This window comes from Oncorhynchus clarkii, chromosome 4, assembly GCF_045791955.1.
Source record: "Oncorhynchus clarkii lewisi isolate Uvic-CL-2024 chromosome 4, UVic_Ocla_1.0, whole genome shotgun sequence".
Taxonomy (NCBI): Eukaryota; Metazoa; Chordata; class Actinopteri; order Salmoniformes; family Salmonidae; genus Oncorhynchus; species Oncorhynchus clarkii.
The window spans coordinates 58605889-58626894 of record NC_092150.1 but is presented as its reverse complement, the minus strand read 5'-3'; the positions used below and the strand labels follow the sequence as shown (position 1 = coordinate 58626894).

Below are 21006 nucleotides of genomic sequence, written 5' to 3'. Positions count from 1 at the left end.
GGACCAACACTTTACATGTTGTGTTGATGTTATTGTTCAGTGTACTTTCTGTAGTGCCTCACTCAGCCCGTATGCTGCCTATCACCCAGTCGTTGATGATAGTTTTATCACTTTATTTGTTTTTAGGCCTGTCATGCAAACAACCATTGATTTACTCATTATGTTTGTGCAAATACAAAAAATGTTCAATCATTCATGTGACATCTATAATTTCCATTTGGACATTACATGTATCCACCGCAGTGCCGTTCTATACCGTTGAAGTACAGTTCTAGGTCATTGTACGTACCATTTTTCGGTCGTATGGACTTCATCCATTTTTTTTTGCGCTGTATAGGACTGAGGCCAACACAGCTCTTGCGGTCTTCCCCAACCAGTGGCCGCATATACCCTCCCATATAGCATTCTTGTCTTCTTCCACAACCGCCACTGAGACCCAGGACTGTTGCCTCTCAGATTTGGTCATCTGTCCGCCACAGCTTTTAGCGCAGACATGATTGTCAGAAGTGGAGGCTGTTTTCCTATCTTCTTGAAGATTAGAACTAGGATAGCTAGCTGGTAAATGAGGCTTTCCCTCAAAGACCGCCGCCAATTCATCTCCTTTTTTTAGTTTTTCTCTCCACTGTTTTAGTTAGCTAGCCTTTGGCTTGGCTTGTTTACCTCCAGTGAGGGCGTAGCAAATTGACGAGGGAGTGTGGGGGGTGTTGCGCATGCAAATAGGGTGCATATGAGAACCAATCAAAAAGTCACTCTATTTGAGCTAACCCCCCCTTTTACAAGCCGGAGTTAACAGACCAGTGAGTCATTTTACAAGGATAAGTTCGCTGTCAGCTGGCTACTGTAAGGAAGATGAGAGAATACAACCATTTTCTCTATCATATACCATATTCATACGCTCATCCAGTGCGACTAAGTCTGTATCTGCAAAATTACCGAGAAGTAAATATTCACAACACCAGCTTTGAAAATTACAAAAATTACGTTGCCCATAGAACCGCCATCACAACGATAGTAGAAAACGACCCATTACATCGTTAGAAATCGGCAGAATTGTCCTGTTTGCACTGAAGACTCTGTCAGTGTTGTCAGCTCTGCTTGCTTTTCCATCTCCAAGAGGGATGGAGCATGTAATGACTTTTATCTGCACCGGGCCCCAGATGGCCCTGAGACACCTTCTTTATTACCTCACGGATCCCGCCTGAAATTGGATGTTTCAACTGGTCAGATACCACCGGTACCCTGCTGTGCTGTTTTATAACGATTATGTTCCCCGCTCCCGTAGAACAAGTGGCCAAACGGGGGGGAGAGAGGATGGCCGCCACGGAGAGAAGAGATGCAACAGAGCAGACAAGACCGTATTAGAGATGCCATTCAGAGATCAACCTTAATATTTCAAGATAATTAGGAATTGATTTTCCTCTGTCGATTATGCAGGCTGGCTTTCCTATTCAATGTGTGTCTTCCCTCATATCCTGCAGTCTTTGGTCTGTCCTAAATGGTACCATATTTCCTTATAGTGAACTACTGTTTTGATCAGTACCCTATAGGGCCTGGTAAAGAATAGGTGCCATATGGGACTGAGACCTGGTGTCATCAGTCCTTGCTCTTTGTGGGGGGTCTGAAGGCGTTTCAGACCGTTAAAAACCTGAGGATTAAGCATGCTGCATCTGCCAAAACTCTTGATGGCCATGCTGATTTGATTATAGATCATACACACTTTAGCTAAGATGTCTTTGAGACTTACATTACCCTGTGTATGGTTTGGTATTGTAATGTCTCAGTGACCAACACTTAATTTAAGCAAAGGTCTTCCTAGTGCCTATCCTGTGTTTTTGTTGTTGTTGGTAGTTGTCAGTCTGTTCTTAGTAAATGAGCTGCATTGAGAGACTGTGGCACTGGCAGCAGCACCTGATTTTTTTTTTTTTTGTTTAGGTCTAAGCCTACTGAAGTGATAGCAGGATTAAGCCATGCCTCCTCCATCTTTATACATATTGGCTAATCAGCTGCAGTCTTTTAGTATTTAAACCACGAGTCGATGTCCGCGCCCTAGCTGAAATCACATGGGCTTATTTAAAAAAAATCCCAGTTAAAAAATCTGTTTAGGCTAGATCAGTTTTTAATAAAAAACAAAAAACAAACCTTTGCGTCTAAATCTACCGCGTCCGCCGATGTCGCACCTCCAGAGCTAGAGCGGTGTTTGTCAGACCACGAGACATCCCTAAAATCTGTCTTTTCACAACATTGTCTGTAGCCTCTGAACGGTTTGGCCTACAAAACTATTATGACCCCTCTATGGAAAGAGAAGACTCTCACAAACACGATGGTGTTCTCCGTTTTGCTTTATGGCACCCACAAGCGTCTCAGGACTCGTCTGATCTGCCAACCTCTGTCTGTAGCGTCCGAGCAGTTTGGGCTACACACTAATATGACATCTCTATATTAAGGTGAGACTCTCACGAACACGTACTGTACATGTCGGTTGTTTTGCTCTAGGACGCCCACAGGCCGTGACTCGTCTGAATGTCCCCCGGTCCCGGTTAAAAAAATGTAGAACCTAAGAATAACTTCCTTAGGTTTTTTTGGGGGGGACTATCTGTTATTCAATGTGTTTGTATGGGCTAATAGCAGTAAGGCCAAATACCATTTTTCATCAATTTTTGGGGGGGGGGGTCTTAAAAATCAAATAGTAAAATGATCCTTGGTATGACCTTTAAACAATTGGGGCGGCAGGGTAGCCTAGTGGTTAGAGCGTTGGACTATTAACCGGAAGGTTGCGAGTTCAAACCCCCGAGCTGACAAGGTACAAATCTGTTGTTCTGCCCCCTGAACAGGCAGTTAACCCATCATTGAAAATAATAATTTGTTCTTAACTGACTTGCCTGGTTAAATAAAGGTAAAATAAAAAAATTCCATATAGCTTAGTAGAAATCCCCCCCCCCCCCCCCCCCGGGCTTTTATGGGTTTAAAATATCTGCTGAGGCGCACTTTGAAGATGCTAGAACAGTCCATATGAACTTTTCATCTGCAAACAAAATGAGTAATGAATAGAAAAATCTGACAACCCCATAATAGAATAGATCATCTATTTACCTTGTGTGTTCTATGCAAGATAAATATTACTCTCGAGGCACATTTACATTACGAGTGGCACAGGGAGGGAAATGCGCATTCTGACATGCAGTCAATGCACAACCATTTTTGCAATCGTGGGGAAAACAGATTGTGATGCCCTCTGTTAAAAAGAAAGGGTTCCCAGCTCGGAGAGGAGAGCGAGGCATGGAGAGCGGCAGCGAGCTAGGGGAGGTTGAGTTAGGCTCCCAGATATCAGTGTCTCGGTTCCAGAGTGATGAGCTCATGTGTGGAAAAACAGCCTCGCCGCCCTCAGAGCTTAAGGAGCTCCTGGCTGGTTGGGCAATGAGCATTGCATACAGCTATTGGATTGTAAAGACTTTGCTGCACTACATACATTACATATACATTTATTTTATATGGGCCTCCTCGTCGGTGTCCTCCCTTTTGATGCAGTCAAATAACCATGTTTCTGGGTCTGTGTCCCAAATGGCACCCTATTCCTTATATAGGGTACTTATTTTTACCATGGGCCCTGCTGAATAGTAAAACATCTCACTGTCAATGTCCACACCTCTGCGAGTCGTTTTCGAGCTATATATCTGGGAGTTTGAGGCCTCTTATCGATCTGATCTAGTGAAATGCTGTTTTTTTTTAACAGAAGAAAATGATATCTACATGGTGTGGAACTTAAAGGGCAATTCCATCACTTTATAACCTCATTCATTATCTCCAGCACAATACCAGTGTCTACATATGTGATGGCGACATATTTCTATATTTTGTAGTAAACAAAGTCATACCCGATGACATTTAAAAACAATGATTTTCAAATACTGAGATTCATGGTGACGTAGGGAGCAAGAAAAGTCCCTCCCTCTGGCTAAAAACTTGTCACAGAGTAGGATTTAAGACCCTTTTCAACCACTTGTGCGCCGTTGTCACATATGTAGACACTGCTATGATGCTGGAGATGATGAATGAGGAATTGCCTTTTAAGGTCAGGAAATGGAAATAACCCAGCTATATTTCATTGATTGCTCTTATGTGTGCCCCAAATGGCACCCTATCCCTTTTATAGGGTGCTACTTTTGACCAGGACCCATACGACTCTGGTCAAAAGTAGTGCACAATCAGGTATAGGGTGCAATTTAGGACATAGACACACATTCCTCTCAGGTTTCCTAGATCTGTGATATTTCATATATTGACAGTGTGTTGTTGTGCTCGGCTTTTGCATTGAATCATTTTATCACCTACACAGAAATTAAAATAAACGTCTTTCAAGCTGAATTCCGCCTCTAGCAGAAATGTTATGATTTATTTTTTTAAACTTATTTTCGAGATGGTATACTCTAGAATAGATATCTCTCTTGCTGTTCTGTACATTGATCAAAAACCGCATTCTCATTTTCACCGCTGATGGTTCAGGCTTATTTTTTTTTTTTAAATAATAAAGACTTTGACACATTGCTGCCTAATGTAAGTGACTCCAGATGAGGCAGAGAGATGAGCCAATAACAGCTGTTCCCCAAAACGGCTTACATAAGACGCAGTGAAAGGAAGGAGGGAGAACCTGTGTGTGTCCCAAATGACACCCTATTCCCTTTTATAACACTACTTTTGGGCCCTGGTTTAAAGGTAGTGCACTATAGGGAATACAGTGCATTTGGGATGCAGCTGCTGTGTGTATTATCGACGTCAACACAACAGTAATGTCCTAAGGCTGGAAAAGAAGAAAAACCTGAGTTCCTGCTCGTCACTTCTCACAGTGCTATTAGTCAACCCCAGACTCAAGGTGAAGAACTTAGTTAGCGTACTTGGGACTGAGTGCAGATCTTTTAGGCTATAGGCCTACTTTACCAAGGTGATTGTGAGTGTAGTTAATCAAATTCAGTTCTGATATGAATTGGGATTGGTATTCTTTATTGACCGCTGATAAGATGGCTTAGTGATAGTGAACTAAAGGCCATTGGTCGAGAACGACTTGCAGAGTTGTGGACATTGACAGTGAGATGTTTTAAGGAGTATTTCTATGATACCTGACTTGAGGTCTCCCTTTACTGTGTCTCTCAGCAGATGGTAGCCCAGTATGGACAGCAGCATCAGGGGCAGCAGGGTGGGTACTGCCAGCCTCAGGGCCAGTCCCCGTACTTCAGCCCTCCCCAGCAACAGCCCACCGCCCCCACACAGCCCCCCTACATGCAGCCACGCCCACCACCACCACAACAGGTAAGACTACAACCCCCACAATACCCTGCTCGTGAGGAAGTTGAGCAGCAGTTTGTGAGGACTTGGGTTTGACAGACATTTTCGGCAGTGCTTATTGGTTAGTTCATGTCCGTGTCCTTGATACCGGTGTGGGAGAGTGTAACCAAAGTAGTGTTCACTCTATAAGCATGCATAATACACAAGTGGAGAGACCTACCTTTTTGGAACGTTGGGGCTCATTGTTTAGGGTTTCAAGTTCACTAGGATCGTCTGTTTTCATTTGTTAGCTAATGGACCTGGGTGGCCCCTGTTTATTCTAGCTAAATTAAAAAACGATAATAGCAATACATTAAACTAATTCTGCGCTGCAGTGTTCTCCAGAGATTAGAGTGGGCCGGTATCTGTTCCATCTGCACTTCCTCTGTTCCATCCTCTCTGTACCTGCGTCCCAAATGGCATCCTATTTCCTATTGTAGTGCACGACTAGAAACCGGAGTGCGCTATATATTGAACAGGGTTCCATTTGAGAGGCAGACCTTGGATCTCATACGGGGGCCAGTGGCTTTAATGAAGTCCACCCTCTCTGGTTGTTATATTGAGTCAGCGATTTGGCTGCTCATGTTTTTGAGGTGGAGGCAGCAGGTCAGCCGCAGTGCTTTGCATTCAGCGGAGCAGAGAGTTACCGTTCAGGGAGTCCTTGGATGAAGGGAAAACCCTGCCCCGTTTGTTTACCTGATTCACATAGGATTTTCGGTATGTTGCCTGAAAAAAGTATTGGGCAATGTTTGTATGGTCCTCTTTCAAACAGCCAAATTTGTAACACATTCTTCTTGGAATTTGCTTTTTATAGCCATTGCTTAGCCACAACTGAGCAAGACATTCAACTTTGACCCTGTTGCAATTGTTGTCATGGTAACTTGCCCTGACAGCAAGCTCTAAATTCCTCAGACAGAAATGCACTCGTTTCAATTCTTCACATTCACAACAGTAAGTTTGCAGATCGCCATAATTGTTAATAAGTATCTTGTAATGTGTTAAATTTTCCTGTTATGTTGAAAAAAACATTAGCCTACAGTTTAACTCAAAATGTTGTCAGATATGTTCTGGTAACTAAATGAGCTGGCTAGATGGCTAACAAGCTAGCAACAAACCGAGACATTGTCTAGAAAGTTGTTTTTAGTTGCCTGGCTTGCTAGATTGACATATCCTAAATAAATGTTTAAAATGCTGTGGGTTTTTTGGTGCAAAAAAAATAGAGCAGGTAACGTTGCTATTTGGACCAGGCTGCTGCGATGTCATGCACACTACCGCTATTGTGTTTGTACTTTTTCATAATGACAAGGACAAGTTTGATGTCGTACAACAACAATGGAACGTTCATGATTTAATGCGTACCGAAGACGGTAAGATGAAAGGCAACGTTTCAGGAGCCCCCTTTTAGGTGTTGGTGGAAATAAAAGTACAGGCTTTGTCACCGGCAATACCTTTCAGATATGAAGAAAAGTTGTCGGAATGCCAAAGTTGATGGGGTTTTGTCTCATGTTTGAAAGGGATATTGATGTAATACCTGGGGCTCATTTGATGAGAGAGCGCCTCTGAGAAGATATACAAAGCGAGCAAGGGAAGAGGGAGGGAGGGAGTGTATAGTGGTGCTGGCTGGATGGCGTAATGAGAGATTGACCTTGAGTAAAATTCTCTGGGGTTTCCAGTGTGATATCTGAGGAGAGCGGTACACGCACTGCAGCGAGCTGCTCCGTCATATTGCTAAGCTTCTTTTTATTCCCACACCCCTAGCTGTATCATTTTCATTTTCTCTTAGATGACGGCAAGATTGATAGAGAGAAACATTTTCAATTTCTGTCCACTCCCACTGTTTTTGACAGGGAGGATGGGGGAAATATGCAGGTGAAATGAGACTGTTGCCCTCGATTGCCACGGTTCCTGCTAAAACCACAGTCCCAAGATGGCCGCCAGCGTGCTTGTTAGACCAGTGTTTATGGTGAAACTGGGGGTTGTAATGATGAAGCTCGGCTGCTAACAACAGTGTGTGTGAACTCTGTCGGGGGGCCACCAAACAAGACGAGGGGGCGCTTCTAAGTTATCTCCTTATAGGATCCCTACACATTGTTCCAGCAGCCACAAAACCCAATCAGATTCTAGACCCTGTGCGAGTGATGAAGAGCTTATCAGTGGCAGTCTGTACTGAGCTCTGCGTGTTTCCCCCGTGACTCAGTCTCTCTCCTCCGACAGCCTTAATTAGCTTTGTGTGTGTGTGTGTGTGTGTGTGTGTGTGTGTGTGTGTGTTGCCTTCGTGAGACAATGAGTCAGCGGACACCCCGGGAAACGGGTGTGTGTTTGATACAATGAAGCCGGGAGAAAGGAAAAGAAAGAGGGGGGAGGCTCCCCTCTCGGACATGGGTTTTCATTGATGAGGAGTGAGTGTGAACGCGTCCCTAATGTTACCCTATTCCCTATAAAGTGTAGGGCTCTGGTCAGAAGTAGTGCACTCTATAGGGAATATGTTGTCATTTGGAACGCACCCTGTGTTTGGTAACTGCAGCCTGGCTGTTGTGTCTTATCTCTGTGAAAAACGGTCTCGAGTGAGGGGAGTAGGAAAAATCCTCCAAGCTAGCTGCCAGGGTCCAAGCCTTCCCCGGTATTTCACTGAGAATATTAATGCTACTCTCAGACAAGCCAAGGAGCCTTTTATCAGCTGTGATGGAGCTGGACTGGAGGTTACATTACACTCTGCAGGAAAGATGGTTTTGGCCTTAGTCGGCTTGAAAGTAGAGTAGCTTTTCTCCCTCAGCTCCATTTGACTAGATATTCAGTGCATTTGGAAAGTATTCAGACCCCTTGACCTTTTCTACATTTTGTTACGTTACAGCCTTACTCTCAAATGGATTAAATAAAAACAATTCCCTCATCCATATACACACAATACCCCATAATGACAAAGCGAAAACAGGTTTAGATTTGAATCTATAATTTTAATTTGAATCTATAAAAAAAAAATTAAAAACGACCTTGTATACTGAAGTATTCAGACTTTGCTATGAGACTCGGAATTGAGCTCAGGTGCATCCTGTTTCATTGATCATCCTTGAGATGTTTCTACAACTTGATTGGAGTGCACCTGTGGTAAATTCAATTGATTGGACATGATTTAGAAAAGGCACACACCTGTCTATATACCCACAGTTGACAGTGCATGTCAGAGCAAAAACCAAGCCATGAGGTCAAAGGAATTGTCCTTAGAGCTCCGGACAGAATTGTCTCGAGGCACAGATCTGAGGTATTGTGTGTAGAATGAGGGGAGGAGATGTAATTCATTTTAGAATAAGGCTGTAACAAAAGGTAGAAAAAGTCAAGCGGTCTGAATACTTTCTGAATGTGCTGTAGGCCTGTAGTTCACCAGAAGTCTTGAACCCGTTCAGGCAGCCCTTCTACTCTCGTTGTCTGGGTCTCTATGGTAACAGCACAGCCTTGCAGACCGCTGCAACTTGACAAGTGTTTTCTTCTCAAACGATTCACTAGAATTAATTGGTGATTAAGTGTCGGCTCCTATTTTTTAACACATTTTTTAAAAAACGCTCAAGCCTGCTAGTATTTCAATTACCGGGGATGTAAAATGACCAGCATTCACCAGGCAGGGCAGGCACACACTGGTCAGATGCAAATCCCTTTTAAAATAGGCAAACTTTTTTTAGAGCAATTTATTTATATTTTGTATTTTTTGGGGGCCTACTGCTTAAGATACCGACTGCCTGGGTTTGGTAGTGCTCCAGTCCTCCCTGTCATAATAAGCAACAGAGGACATGGGAATTTTCAATAACCTAATCTATATTCCTTTAACTGTGAGGTCTGAGGGTATTGTCAGCAATAATCATATGCCCATAGAGTTTAATTCCACTGTTTGCACTGATACTGTGTGCCCTAGGAAGAAGCTCACTGTGGGTAGCCCACTCAGTACCATTGGCTCAAACGCAAATGTCACTGACATGTATGTCTTGGATCAGCCAATCAGAAAAGCACTAATAAATAAACAAGCAACCCAGAAAAGGGACAACAAAAATTCCATATTAGCATATACAGTTGAAGTCGGAAGTTTACATACACCTTAGCCAAATACATTTAAACTCAGTTGCTGACAATTCCTGACATTTAATCCTAGTAAAGATTCCTTGTCCTAGGTCATTTAGGATCACTACTTTTATTTTAAGAATGTGAAATGTCAGAATAATAGTAGGGAGAATTATTTCAGCTTTTATTTCTTTCATCACATTCCCAGTGGGTCAGAGGTTTACGTACACTCAATTAGTATTTGGTAGCATTGCCTTTAAATTGTTTCATTTGGGTCAAACGTTTCAGGTAGCCTTCCACACGCTTCCCACAATAAGTTGGGTGAATTTTGTCCCATTCCTCATGACAGAGCTGGTGTATCTGAGTCAGGTTTGTTGGCCTCCTTGCTCACACACGCTTTTTCAGTTCTGCCCACAAATGTTCTATAGGATTGTGGTCAGGGCTTTGTGATGGCCATTCCAATATCTTGACTTTGTTGTCCTTAAGCCATTTTGCCACAACTTTGGAAGTATGCTTGGGGTCATTGTCCATTTGGAAGACCCATTGCGACCAAGCTTTAACTTCCTGACTGATGTCTTGAGATGTTGCTTCAATATATCCACATACTTTTCCTACCTCATGATGCCATCTATTTTGTGAAGTGCAGCAGTCCTTCCTGCAGCAAAGCACCCCCACAACATGATGCTGCCACCCCCGTGCTTCACTGATGGGATGGTGTTCTTCGGCTTGCAAGCCTCCCTCTCTTTCTCCAAACATAACTATGGTCATTATGGCCAAACAGTTCTGTTTTTGTTTCATCAGACCAGAGGACATTTCTCCAAAAAGTACGATCTTTGTCCCAATGTGCAGTTGCAAACCGTGGTCTGGCTTTTTTATGGCAGTTTTGAAGTGGTGGCTTCTTCCTTGCTGAGTGGCCTTTCAGGTTATGTCGATATAGGACTCGTTTTACTGTGCATAAATATACTTGTGTACCTGTTTCCTTTTTACCTAGAGCCTATTCTTGTAGGGTGTTGCTATAGACCGCAGAGTGCTAAAAGTCAGTATTTTTATTATATTTGTGAAATGCTTGATAATGTATGTGATATCAACAGAGGTATATTTTCTGTGAGACCTAAATATTGACTGTTTATCATCAAGCTGTCCACTCAAAAATAATCTTCAAGCTGTGACCGATGCCTGCAATCTGGTTCAGGTTCAAGTCAACCTACTAGGGTATTTACAAACGGAACAGGAACTAAATAATCTTGACCACATATAATAGCAGTATCCACACCCATCGGATGAAGTGATCATAATATAGTAACCACATCTAGAAAAACAAAGTTCGAAAGACTGGACCTAAAATTGTGTATAAGCGTTCATGCAAGAGGTTTTGCAATGATTCCTATGTCGAAGATATGAGAGAGAAACAACCTGATGTTGCACTTGAAGCATTCATTAAATAGCTTCTTCCGGTTACTGAAAGGCATGTGCCCATCAACAAATCCCCATGGGTAGATGATGACTTGAAAAATTGTATGGCTGAGAGGGATGAGGCAAAGGGAATAGCAAATAAGTCTGACAACACAGCAGATTGGCAAACATACAGTAAATTGAGAAGTCACGTAACTAAACAAAAAGAAGGAACTTTACTTTGGAACGAAGATGAATAATATAAAGAATGATAGTAAAAGTCTCTGGAGTACCTTAAATGAAATTCTAGGCAAAAAAAGCATTGAGGCAGATGGGTTGTTCATAAACACTTTTTTTTTTTTTGTTGACAAGATGATTAGCAAATTTAGGCATGACCTACAAACACAAGTACGGAGCCTTCGTATTCATGCATAACGGACCAAATAATGAAAGACGAGCGCTGTAGTTTTGAATCCTGCAAAGCTAGCATGGAAGAGGTGAAAGCATCTACAAATAAGGACAAACCACCTGGTACCGACTACCTGGATGTTAAATTACTGAGGTTGGTAGTGAAATACACTGCGACTCCTGTAAGCATTTCATTGTAAGGTGCCACCAGTTGTAGCGGCGCGTGTAACAAATAAAATTTGAATTGATTCCTATTTGCCACATCTTCAATTTAAGCCTTGAAGACGGTGTGTGCGCCCTCAGGCCTGGAGGGAGGCAACGGTCGTACCGCTGCCAAAGAATAGCAAAGCACTCTTTAATTGTTCAAACAGCCAACCAATCAGCATCATACCGGTGCTTATCAAGCTGTTGGAATTATTATTTTTTTACCAAATAGTGTTATTTTCCAGAAACCAAATGAAGACTTTCCACATTCTTATAGGGAAGGGCACTCAACATGATTGAAGGGCACTGACACAAATGACTGATGATTGGATGAAAGAAATTGACTAAACCAGGGTGTACGCGGGTCCTTACATTCATTTATCTAAATTAAAGGCCTTAAATGTTTTATTGTCCTAAACAATGCGACCGGAGATGACTACGGTCTTTCAGCAATGTTGTGCGGATGTTAAATTGTTGCCACCGCGGCTCAAATTATAGCCTACTCCTTTTCAAGATGCTACAGCGCTTCTCATGTAGCCTACGACTCTGTGTACAAAATGGATAGCCAAGTCTAAACATTGCTTGTAGCTCGGCTAGTTAGCTCACTCATTAGCTAGCTAGTTAACCATTTAGCTATTGAATGATTTGGTCAAACAGCAAAGTGCATTATCTTCATAATTCCTCAAATGAAAGTGACTGCCCTGCCCATGTACCTGTTTTTCTGGGGCCTGCTGCAGTGATAATGAGCGAGACACTTTTTACTGCCTTTCCCGCTGCGCTCCTGTAGAAAGTAGGCAACTCGGGGGGGTTGTGATATATGGCTAATATTCCACAGATTAGGGCCGTGTCTAGGAAGTCCGCACTGCGTTGTGCGTAAGAACAGCCCTAAGCCGTGTTATATTGACAATATACCCCATATACCACCTGCCAAGCGCGGGTAGATTTTGGCATTGGTGCGTAAGAAGGACTAATGTACCATCCACGATAGCGCGTAGTAACACTCTGGGCTCTACAATGTGAGCAAATAGGAAAAATAGTCAAGTATTGCCAAAAGTGAGTTGTGACTTATAGCAAAATAAATGCTGCAGTAGCTGTTTTCAAAGTATTTCTGTCGTTTGTGTTTCATATTTGGAAATGCACAAAGACATCTGAATCCTAAAGATTTGTTTTTAGAAGCAATGGGCACAGGCATAAAAGTTGGTCTAATTTACTCAAGTCTACTAAAGAGACTTGTCCTCGTGTTTCTTGGCTATTTACAGTGGGGCAAAACGGTATTTAGTCAGCCACCAATTGTGCAAGTTCTCCCACTTAAAAAGAGGAGAGGCCTGTAATTTTCATCATAGGTACACTTCAACTATGACAGACAAAATTAGAAAAAAAATCCAGAAAATCACACTGTAGGATTTTTAATGAATTTATTTGCAAATTATGGTGGAAAATAAGTATTTGGCCACCTACAAACAAGCAAGATTTCTGGCTCTCACAGACCTGTAACTTCTTCTTTAAGAGGCTCCTCTGTCCTCCACTCGTTACCTGTGTTAATGGCACCTGTTTGAACTTGTTATCTATCAGTATAAAAGACATACAAACTTGTATGTATACCAGCCACTGTGGCAGGTAGATAAAAAAATATATATATATATATATATTTATTATATATATATATATATATTTATTATATATATATATATACACACAGTGCCTTGCGAAAGTATTCGGCCCCCTTGAACTTTGCGACCTTTTGCCACATTTCAGGCTTCAAACATAAAGATATAAAACTGTATTTTTTTGTGGAGAATCAACAAGTGGGACACAATCATGAAGTGGAACGACATTTATTGGATATTTCAAACTTTTTTAACAAATCAAAAACTGAAAAATTGGGCGTGTAAAATTATTCAGCCCCTTTACTTTCAGTGCAGCAAACTCTGTCCAGAAGTTCAGTAAGGATCTCTGAATGATCCAATGTTGACCTAAATGACTAATGATGATAAATACAATCCACCTGTGTGTACTCAAGTTTCCGTATAAATGCACCTGCACTGTGATAGTCTCAGAGGTCCGTTAAAAGCGCAGAGAGCATCATGAAGAACAAGGAACACAGCAGGCAGGTCCGAGATACTGTTGTGAAGAAGTTTAAAGCCGGATTTGGATACTGCACTGTGCAAGCGATAATATAGAAATGGAAGGAGTATCAGACCACTGCAAATCTACCAAGACCTGGCCATCCCTCAACTTTCAGCTCATACAAGGAGAAGACTGATCAGAGATGCAGCCAAGAGGCCCATGATCACTCTGGATGAACTGCAGAGATCTACAGCTGAGGTGGGAGACTCTGTCCATAGGACAACAATCAGTCGTATATTGCACAAATCTGGCTTTTATGGAAGAGTGGCAAGAAGAAAGCCATTTCTTAAAGATATCCATAAAAAGTGTCGTTTAAAGTTTGCCACAAGCCACCTGGGAGACACACCAAACATGTGGAAGAAGGTGCTCTGGTCAGATGAAACCAAAATTGAACTTTTTGGCAACAATGCAAAACATTATGTTTGGCGTGAAAGCAATACAGCTGAACACACCATCCCCACTGTCAAACATGGTGGTGGCAGCATCATGGTTTGGGCCTGCTTTTCTTCAGCAGGGACAGGGAAGATGGTTAAAATTGATGGGAAGATGGATGGAGCCAAATACAGGACCATTCTGGAAGAAAACCTGATGGAGTCTGCAAAAGACCTGAGACTGGGACAGAGATTTGTCTTCCAACAAGACAATGATCCAAAACATAAAGCAAAATCTACAATGGAATGGTTCAAAAATAAACATATCCAGGTGTTAGAATGGCCAAGTCAAAGTCCAGACCTGAATCCAATTGAGAATCTGTGGAAAGAACAGAAAACTGCTGTTCACAAATGCTCTCCATCCAACCTCACTGAGCTCGAGCTGTTTTGCAAGGAGGAATGGGAAAAAATGTCAGTCTCTCGATGTGCAAAACTGATAGACATACCCCAAGCGACTTACAGCTTTAATCGCAGCAAAAGGTGGCGCTACAAAGTATTAACTTAAGGGGGCTGAATAATTTTGCACACCCAATTTTTCAGTTTTTGATTTGTTAAAAAAGTTTGAAATATCCAATAAATGTCGTTCCACTTCATGATTGTGTCCCACTTGTTGTTGATTCTTCACAAAAAAATACAGTTTTATATCTTTATGTTTGAAGCCTGAAATGTGGCAAAAGGTCGCAAAGTTCAAGGGGGCCCTGCTAATAATATATATTAGGCCCTGCTAATAAACTCAGCAAAAAAACGAAATGTCCTCTCACTGTCAACTTTACGTGTAAATATTTGTATGAACATAACAAGATTCAACAACTGAGACATAAACTGAACAAGTTCCACAGACTAACAGAAATGGAATAATGTGTCCCATGAACAAAGGGGGGGGGGTTCAAAATCAAAAGTAACAGTCAGTATCTGGTGTGGCCACCAGCTGCATTAAGTACTGCAGTGCATCTCCTCCTCATGGACTGCACCAGATTTGCCAGTTCTTGCTGTGAGATGTTACCCCACTCTTCCACCAGGGCACCTGCAAGTTCCCGGACATTTCTGGGGGGAATGGCCCTAGCCCTCACCCTCCAATCCAACAGGTCCCAGACGAGCTCATTGGCATTGAGATCCGGGCTCTTCGCTTGCCATGGCAGAACACTGACATTCGTGTCTTGCAGGAAATCACGCACAGAACGAGCAGTATGGCTGGTGGCATTGTCATGCTGGAGGGTCATGTCAGGATGAGCCTGCAGGAAGGGTACCACATGAGGGAGGAGGATGTCTTCCCTGTAACGCACAGCTTTGAGATTGCCTGCAATTGACAACAAGCTCAGTCCGATGATGCTGTGACATACCACCCCAGACCATGACGGACCTCCTCACCTCCAAATCGATCCTGCTCCAGAGTACAGGCCTCGGTGTAACGCTCATAACTTCGACGATTAACGCGAATCCGACCATTACCCCTGGTGAGACAAAACCGTGACTCGTCAGTGAAGAGCACTTTTTTTTTGCCAGCCCTGTCTTGTCCAGCGACGGTGGGTTTGTGCCCATAGGCAACGTTGTTGCCGGTGATGTCTGGTGAAGACCTGCCTTACAACAGGCCTACAATCCCTCAGTCCAGCTTCTCTCAGCCTTTTGCGGACAGTCTGAGCACTGATGGAGGGATTGTGCATTCCTAATGTAACTCGGGCAGTTGTTGCCGTGCTGTACCTGTCCTGCAGGTGTGATGTTCGGATGTACCGATCCTGTGCAGGTGTTGTTACACGTGGTCTGTCACTGTAAGAACGATCAGCAGTCTGTCCTGTCTCCCTGTAGCACTGTCTTAGGCGTCTCACGTACGGACATTGCAATTTATTGGCCTGGCCACATCTGCAGTCCTTATGCCTCCTTGCAGCATGCCAAAGGCATGTTCGCGCAGATGAACAGGTGTTTGGTGTTTTTCAGAGTAAGTAGAAAGGCCTCTTTAGTGTCCTATGTTTTCATAACTGTGACATTAATTGCCTACCGTCTGTAAGCTGTTAGTGTCACAAAGACCGTTCCACAGGTGCATGTTCATTAATTGTTAATGGTTCTTTGAACAAGCATGGGAAACGGTGTTTATACCCGATACAATGAAGATCTGTGATGTTATTTGGATTTTGACGAATTGTCTTTGAAAGACAGGGTCCTGAAAAGGGGAAGTTTCTTTTTTTGCTGAGTTTACTCTTCACAGGTGAAGAGAGGATGTTCTCAGCTTTGTGCAGGTATATTTTACAACCAAGAAATTGATGGATTTGAGATATGGAGTGTGCGAAATGAGCATTTGCCATTGTGAGCGCATTGGTCTCTACGAGCACATCGGTCTCATTGACTCTCAGACTATCCCGCAGGTGAAGAAGCAGGATGTGGAGGTGTTGGTCTGCGGTTGTGAGGCCAGCTGGATGTACTGCCAAATTTTCTAAAATGCTGTTGGGAGGCAGACATTCCTGCAGTCAGCATGCCAACTGCACGCTCCCTCAACTTGAGACTGTGTGTTGTGTGACAAAACTGCACATTTTAGAGTGGCCTTTTATTGTCCCCAGCACCTGTGTAATGATCATGCTTGTTTAGTCAGCTTCTTTATATGCCACACCTGTCAGGTGGATGGGTTATCTTGGCAAAGGAGAAATGCTCACTAACAGGGATGTAAACAAATTTGTGCACACAATTTGAGAGAAATAGGCTTTTAGTGTGTATGGAACATTTCTGGTATTTAATTTTTGGGGGAACACTTTACATGTTGCGTTTTTATATTTCTGTTCAGTGTATATTTAGAGGTAGGGATCTAGCTAATGTTTTCTATAAATATGGGAATATTAGCAGGTTTGTGGCGCACACAGACCTCAATTGGTATTGAATTGCATTTCAAATTCTAAACCAAAATGATTTAATTTCAGGTGACTAAGATGAGACAATTATCTCTGTAAATAAATCTGACAAAGTGGACGGGACAAGAGTTTTTGGAGAGATTGAGAGCTTTTCAGTGATAAGCACAATTATTATTTGCAGCACAGATGCACAGTTCTGTTCAGCAGTGGGAAGGAAACTCCACACCTGGCACACACACCGACATCAGCTAGTGAACTGCGGGGGAGCAAGCGATGAGTGTGGGCAGACAGTTTCCCCTTCCGATTAGACCCATTGCGCAGGCGACCCTTTCTTCTCCGTAGCTTACCAGTCACCACCAGCCTTCTAATTAGCTGCCCTTTACATGGTTAAGAAACACACGCTGCTATACTAAATTCAAAATAATAGCTGCATTGAGTTTATTAGTAAAACGACTGTCTCGCTATGTTTCTCTCCCCTGAGTATAGAAAAGTAGGCGGTCTTTGAATTTGTAGTCTCGCTCAACCCTCCCACTTTCTGCACTGCATTTCATAGCCAGGTTCTGAAGCCAACGTAGCAAAGTCTCCCTTGTTTCCTCTGTGAAGACGACTTGATTCTAGCCCTTGCCATTCAAAAGATATGACCCATAATACTGACGCTATGTTTTTTTATTTTCTATCATGAATTAATAGACCACATTTTACATTCATGAAGCATATTGCGGGCTGTTCTAAAACTAGGCTACTTGTGGACCGGGCCATAAACCATTTGTTTAGGAGACAACTTGTTCAATAATTTTACCATGCTAGCTATAGCTAACAACCTGGGGCGGGTTCAGCTGGACGCAACTATTTTGGAACATTCAGATAGAAATATGCTATGTAGAACACACCTGTGTCTCTCTGACATGTTGATTAAGGAGTGGCGTCTCTTCATGGACGTTCAAAAACGTTTTGCAACGGAACGTGGCCCTGATAACATTACCAGTATCCTATATGCAAACATTTGGTGGCACAGAAAGAAAGGAAAAGGGATGGCAAGCAATTTATTGACTAAATCCTTCTTGCCACTACACTATATCTGACTGGGTAAATCCCTTTATGTTGAGTTAATGTGGACCCAGTGACTCAGATTTGAGCACTTCGACCAGGACTCGAGCACCGGGGCATGGACTTCAGCCATAGGTAGTTACTCGTGTCTCTGACTCGGACTTGAGCACAGGGGGCTCGAGGTTGTGACTCAACTACATCACTGGGTGAAACGGTCATTACCCAGTGGGCACACACTGGTTGAATAAATTTAATTTCAATGAAATGACGTTGAACCAACGTGGAATAGGCATTGAATTGACGTCTGCCCAGTGGGTAGCTCTCGTTCAGTCATTAGACACCAATGTGGCTGCGGTGCCTGTGAAACGTTGATAACAATGGCAATGACCGAGTGACGGAGGAGCAACCCACACTGCTTTGCTAATACTTTGCTGCACCGTCTGGTGATTGTGCTACCTCTCTCTTTCACTGGAACAGGCCCTGATCCACGCCTTTTGTGTGAAGAAAAGACGCACGAAAAGGGGCCGCAGATCGGGCAGCCTTCTGAGAATCCGTAGGCGAGCGAGTGAACTCCCACTGCCATCTGTTCTTCTTGCTAACGTGCAATCATTGGAAAATAAAATTGATGGATGACCTACGATTTAAGATTATCCTACCAATGGGACATCAAAAACTGTAACATCTTATGTTTCACCGAGGCGTGGCTGAAAGACGATACGGACAATATAGAGCTAGTGGGATTTTCCATGCATCGGCATGTAGACCACACTATCTACCAAGAGAGTTGTCATCTATATTATTCGTAGCCGTCTATTTACCACCACAGAACGAAACTGGCACTAAGACCGCTCTCAACCAACTCTATAAGGCCATAAGCAAAGAAGAAAATGCTCACCCAGAAGTGGCGCTCCTAGTGGTTAGGGACCTTAATGCAGGCAAACTTAAATCAGTTTTACCAAATTTTTATCAGCATGTCACATGCAAACCAGAGGGAAAAAAAATCATAGACCATCTTTACTCCACACACAGAGATGCAGACAAAGCTCTCCCCCGGCCTCCATTTGGCAAATCTGACCATAATTATATCCTCCTGATTCCTGCTTAGAAGCAAAAACTAAAGCAGGAAGTACCAGTGACTCGCTCGATATGGAAGTGGTCAGATGATGCAGGTGCTACACTACAGGACTGTTTTGCTAGCACAGACTGGAATATATTCTGGGATTCATCCAATGGCATTGAGGAATACACCACCCCAGTCATCGGCTTCATCAATAAGAGCATCGACGACGTCGTCCCCACAGTGACTGTACATACATATCCCAACCAGAAGCCATGGATTACAGGCAACATCCGCATCGAGCTAAAGGCTAGAGCTGCCGCTTTCAAGGAGCGGGATATTAATCCGGACGCTTATTAGAAATCCCGCTATGCCCTTAGATGAACCATCAAACAAGCAAAGCGTCAATACAGGATTAATATTGAATCCTACTACACCAGCTCTGACGCTCGTTGAATGTGGCAGGGCTTGAAAACGTTTACGGATTACAAAGGGAAACCCAGACGCGAGCTGCCCAGTGACGAAACCCTACCAGACGAGCTAAATGCCCTTTTATGTTAGCTTCGAGGCAAGCAACACTGAAGCATGCACAAGAGCACCTGCTGTTCTGGATGACTGTGTGGTAATGCTCTCTGTAGCCGATGTGAACAAAACCTTTAAACAGGTCAACATTCACAAAGCCGCTGGGCCAGACGGATTACCAGGGCGTGTACTCCGAGCATGCACGGGCCAACTGGCAAGTGTCTTCACTGACATTTTCAACCTCTCCCTGATGAGTCTGTAATATCTTTGTTTCAAGCAGACCACCATAGTCCCTGTGGTGTACCGGCTTGAGCCATTGTTTTCTGTTTTTACTAATGACCTCCCACTGACCTTGAATAAAGCTTGTGTCTATGTACACTGACGGCTCAATAGTATACACATCAGCTAGGACAGTAAAATAAAATAACTGACAGCTCCAGTCAGTTTTAGAATGGGTAACTGCCAATAAATATCGCAGAAACGAAAAGCATTGTTTTTGGGACAAATCACTTGCTCAACTCTAAACCTTGTCTAGATATATTATTCAATAATGTGACGATTGAGAAAGTTGAGACTAAACTGCTGGGTGTAATCGTAGATAGCAAGCGGTCATGGTCAAAACATATAGACTCGATGTCTGCTAAAATGGGAATTAGGTCTGCCCATGATAAGGCGTTGCTTAAGACGAACAGTCCTACGGGCCCTAATTTTGTCGTACCTGGACTACTGCCCAGTTGTGTGGTCAGATGCTGCAAAGAAGGACATGGGAAAATGTGCAGTTGGTCTAGAACAGAGCAGCGCATATTACATTTCGATGTACACGGGGAGCACTGCTACACTGCTACGTATTTTATTTGTCGAGTTTCCTATTCGGACCCCAGGAATAGTAGCTGCTGCCTCTGCAGTAGCTAATTAGAGAGCCTAATAACTACTAAATACTTCAGAAATGATCACGATTAAATGATGAACAGGGCGCTTGCTTATGACGTATTCTTGAGCACCCAGAGGACAGTTGCTTTGGGGAATAATAGCATGTGTATTTTACACTTCTTATTGCTCATACATTTCTAATGTATGTCCCCTTTACCTCAAACGCATAAAGTGCCCGTCAGCCAGAGTTACTGCCACGTTTGGCCATGGCTCGGCATTGCCGCTTTGATGAGCTTGCATCCCAACTGGCACCCTATTCCCTACACCGTAGACTAATTTTGACCAGAGCGTTATGGGTCCTGGTCATAAGTAGTGCCTGCCCTATGTCGGGAATAGGGTGCCATTTGGGATGCAGCCATAGTCTGTGATGCTGTTGCCACAGGATGAATTCTGTTTAATTCCCTTACATCATGCATCCCTCGCCGTACTTCAAACAAATTCCCTCTGAACATATTTCATTACTGTTGCAGCCAAGCCTTTCAAAAGCAAAGGAATCATCTTTCATGTGTAAGCTATGAGTAATATCGCTCTCTGCCAGTCTGCCTGGTAAAGCTAAGAGCTTGTAGAGTACTTCTATGCATTTACACAGTACGAACATCTCAAATGACCGGGAAACATTAAAATAATGGAAACAACTGACACGGCTGAATTTCATCTCTATTTTTTTCTATTACACGTGTAAACCCCAAAT

The 21006-nt window shown here is 43.0% G+C and overlaps 2 protein-coding genes across 8 annotated transcripts in view; one reads left to right on the top strand and one right to left on the bottom strand.

Moving 5' to 3' along the window:
* LOC139407008 (transmembrane protein 242) overlaps window positions 1–21006 on the bottom strand; it is a 407233-nt gene that overhangs the window by 313318 nt on the left and 72909 nt on the right. The gene's annotated exons all lie outside the window — the stretch shown is intronic.
* The window catches only part of LOC139407001 (AT-rich interactive domain-containing protein 1B-like), a 115423-nt gene that overhangs the window by 28996 nt on the left and 65421 nt on the right, over window positions 1–21006 (top strand). For 5 of the 7 annotated variants that reach the window (XM_071150237.1, XM_071150232.1, XM_071150239.1 and 2 more), the window contains one exon: window positions 5146–5301. The exons of 1 other annotated variant lie outside the window; for it this stretch is intronic. In XM_071150237.1, the coding sequence (XP_071006338.1) occupies window positions 5146–5301 (156 nt within the window). The remainder of the gene's footprint in view (window positions 1–5145; window positions 5302–21006) is intronic. One more of the 7 variants, XM_071150236.1, reaches the window with a different exon arrangement.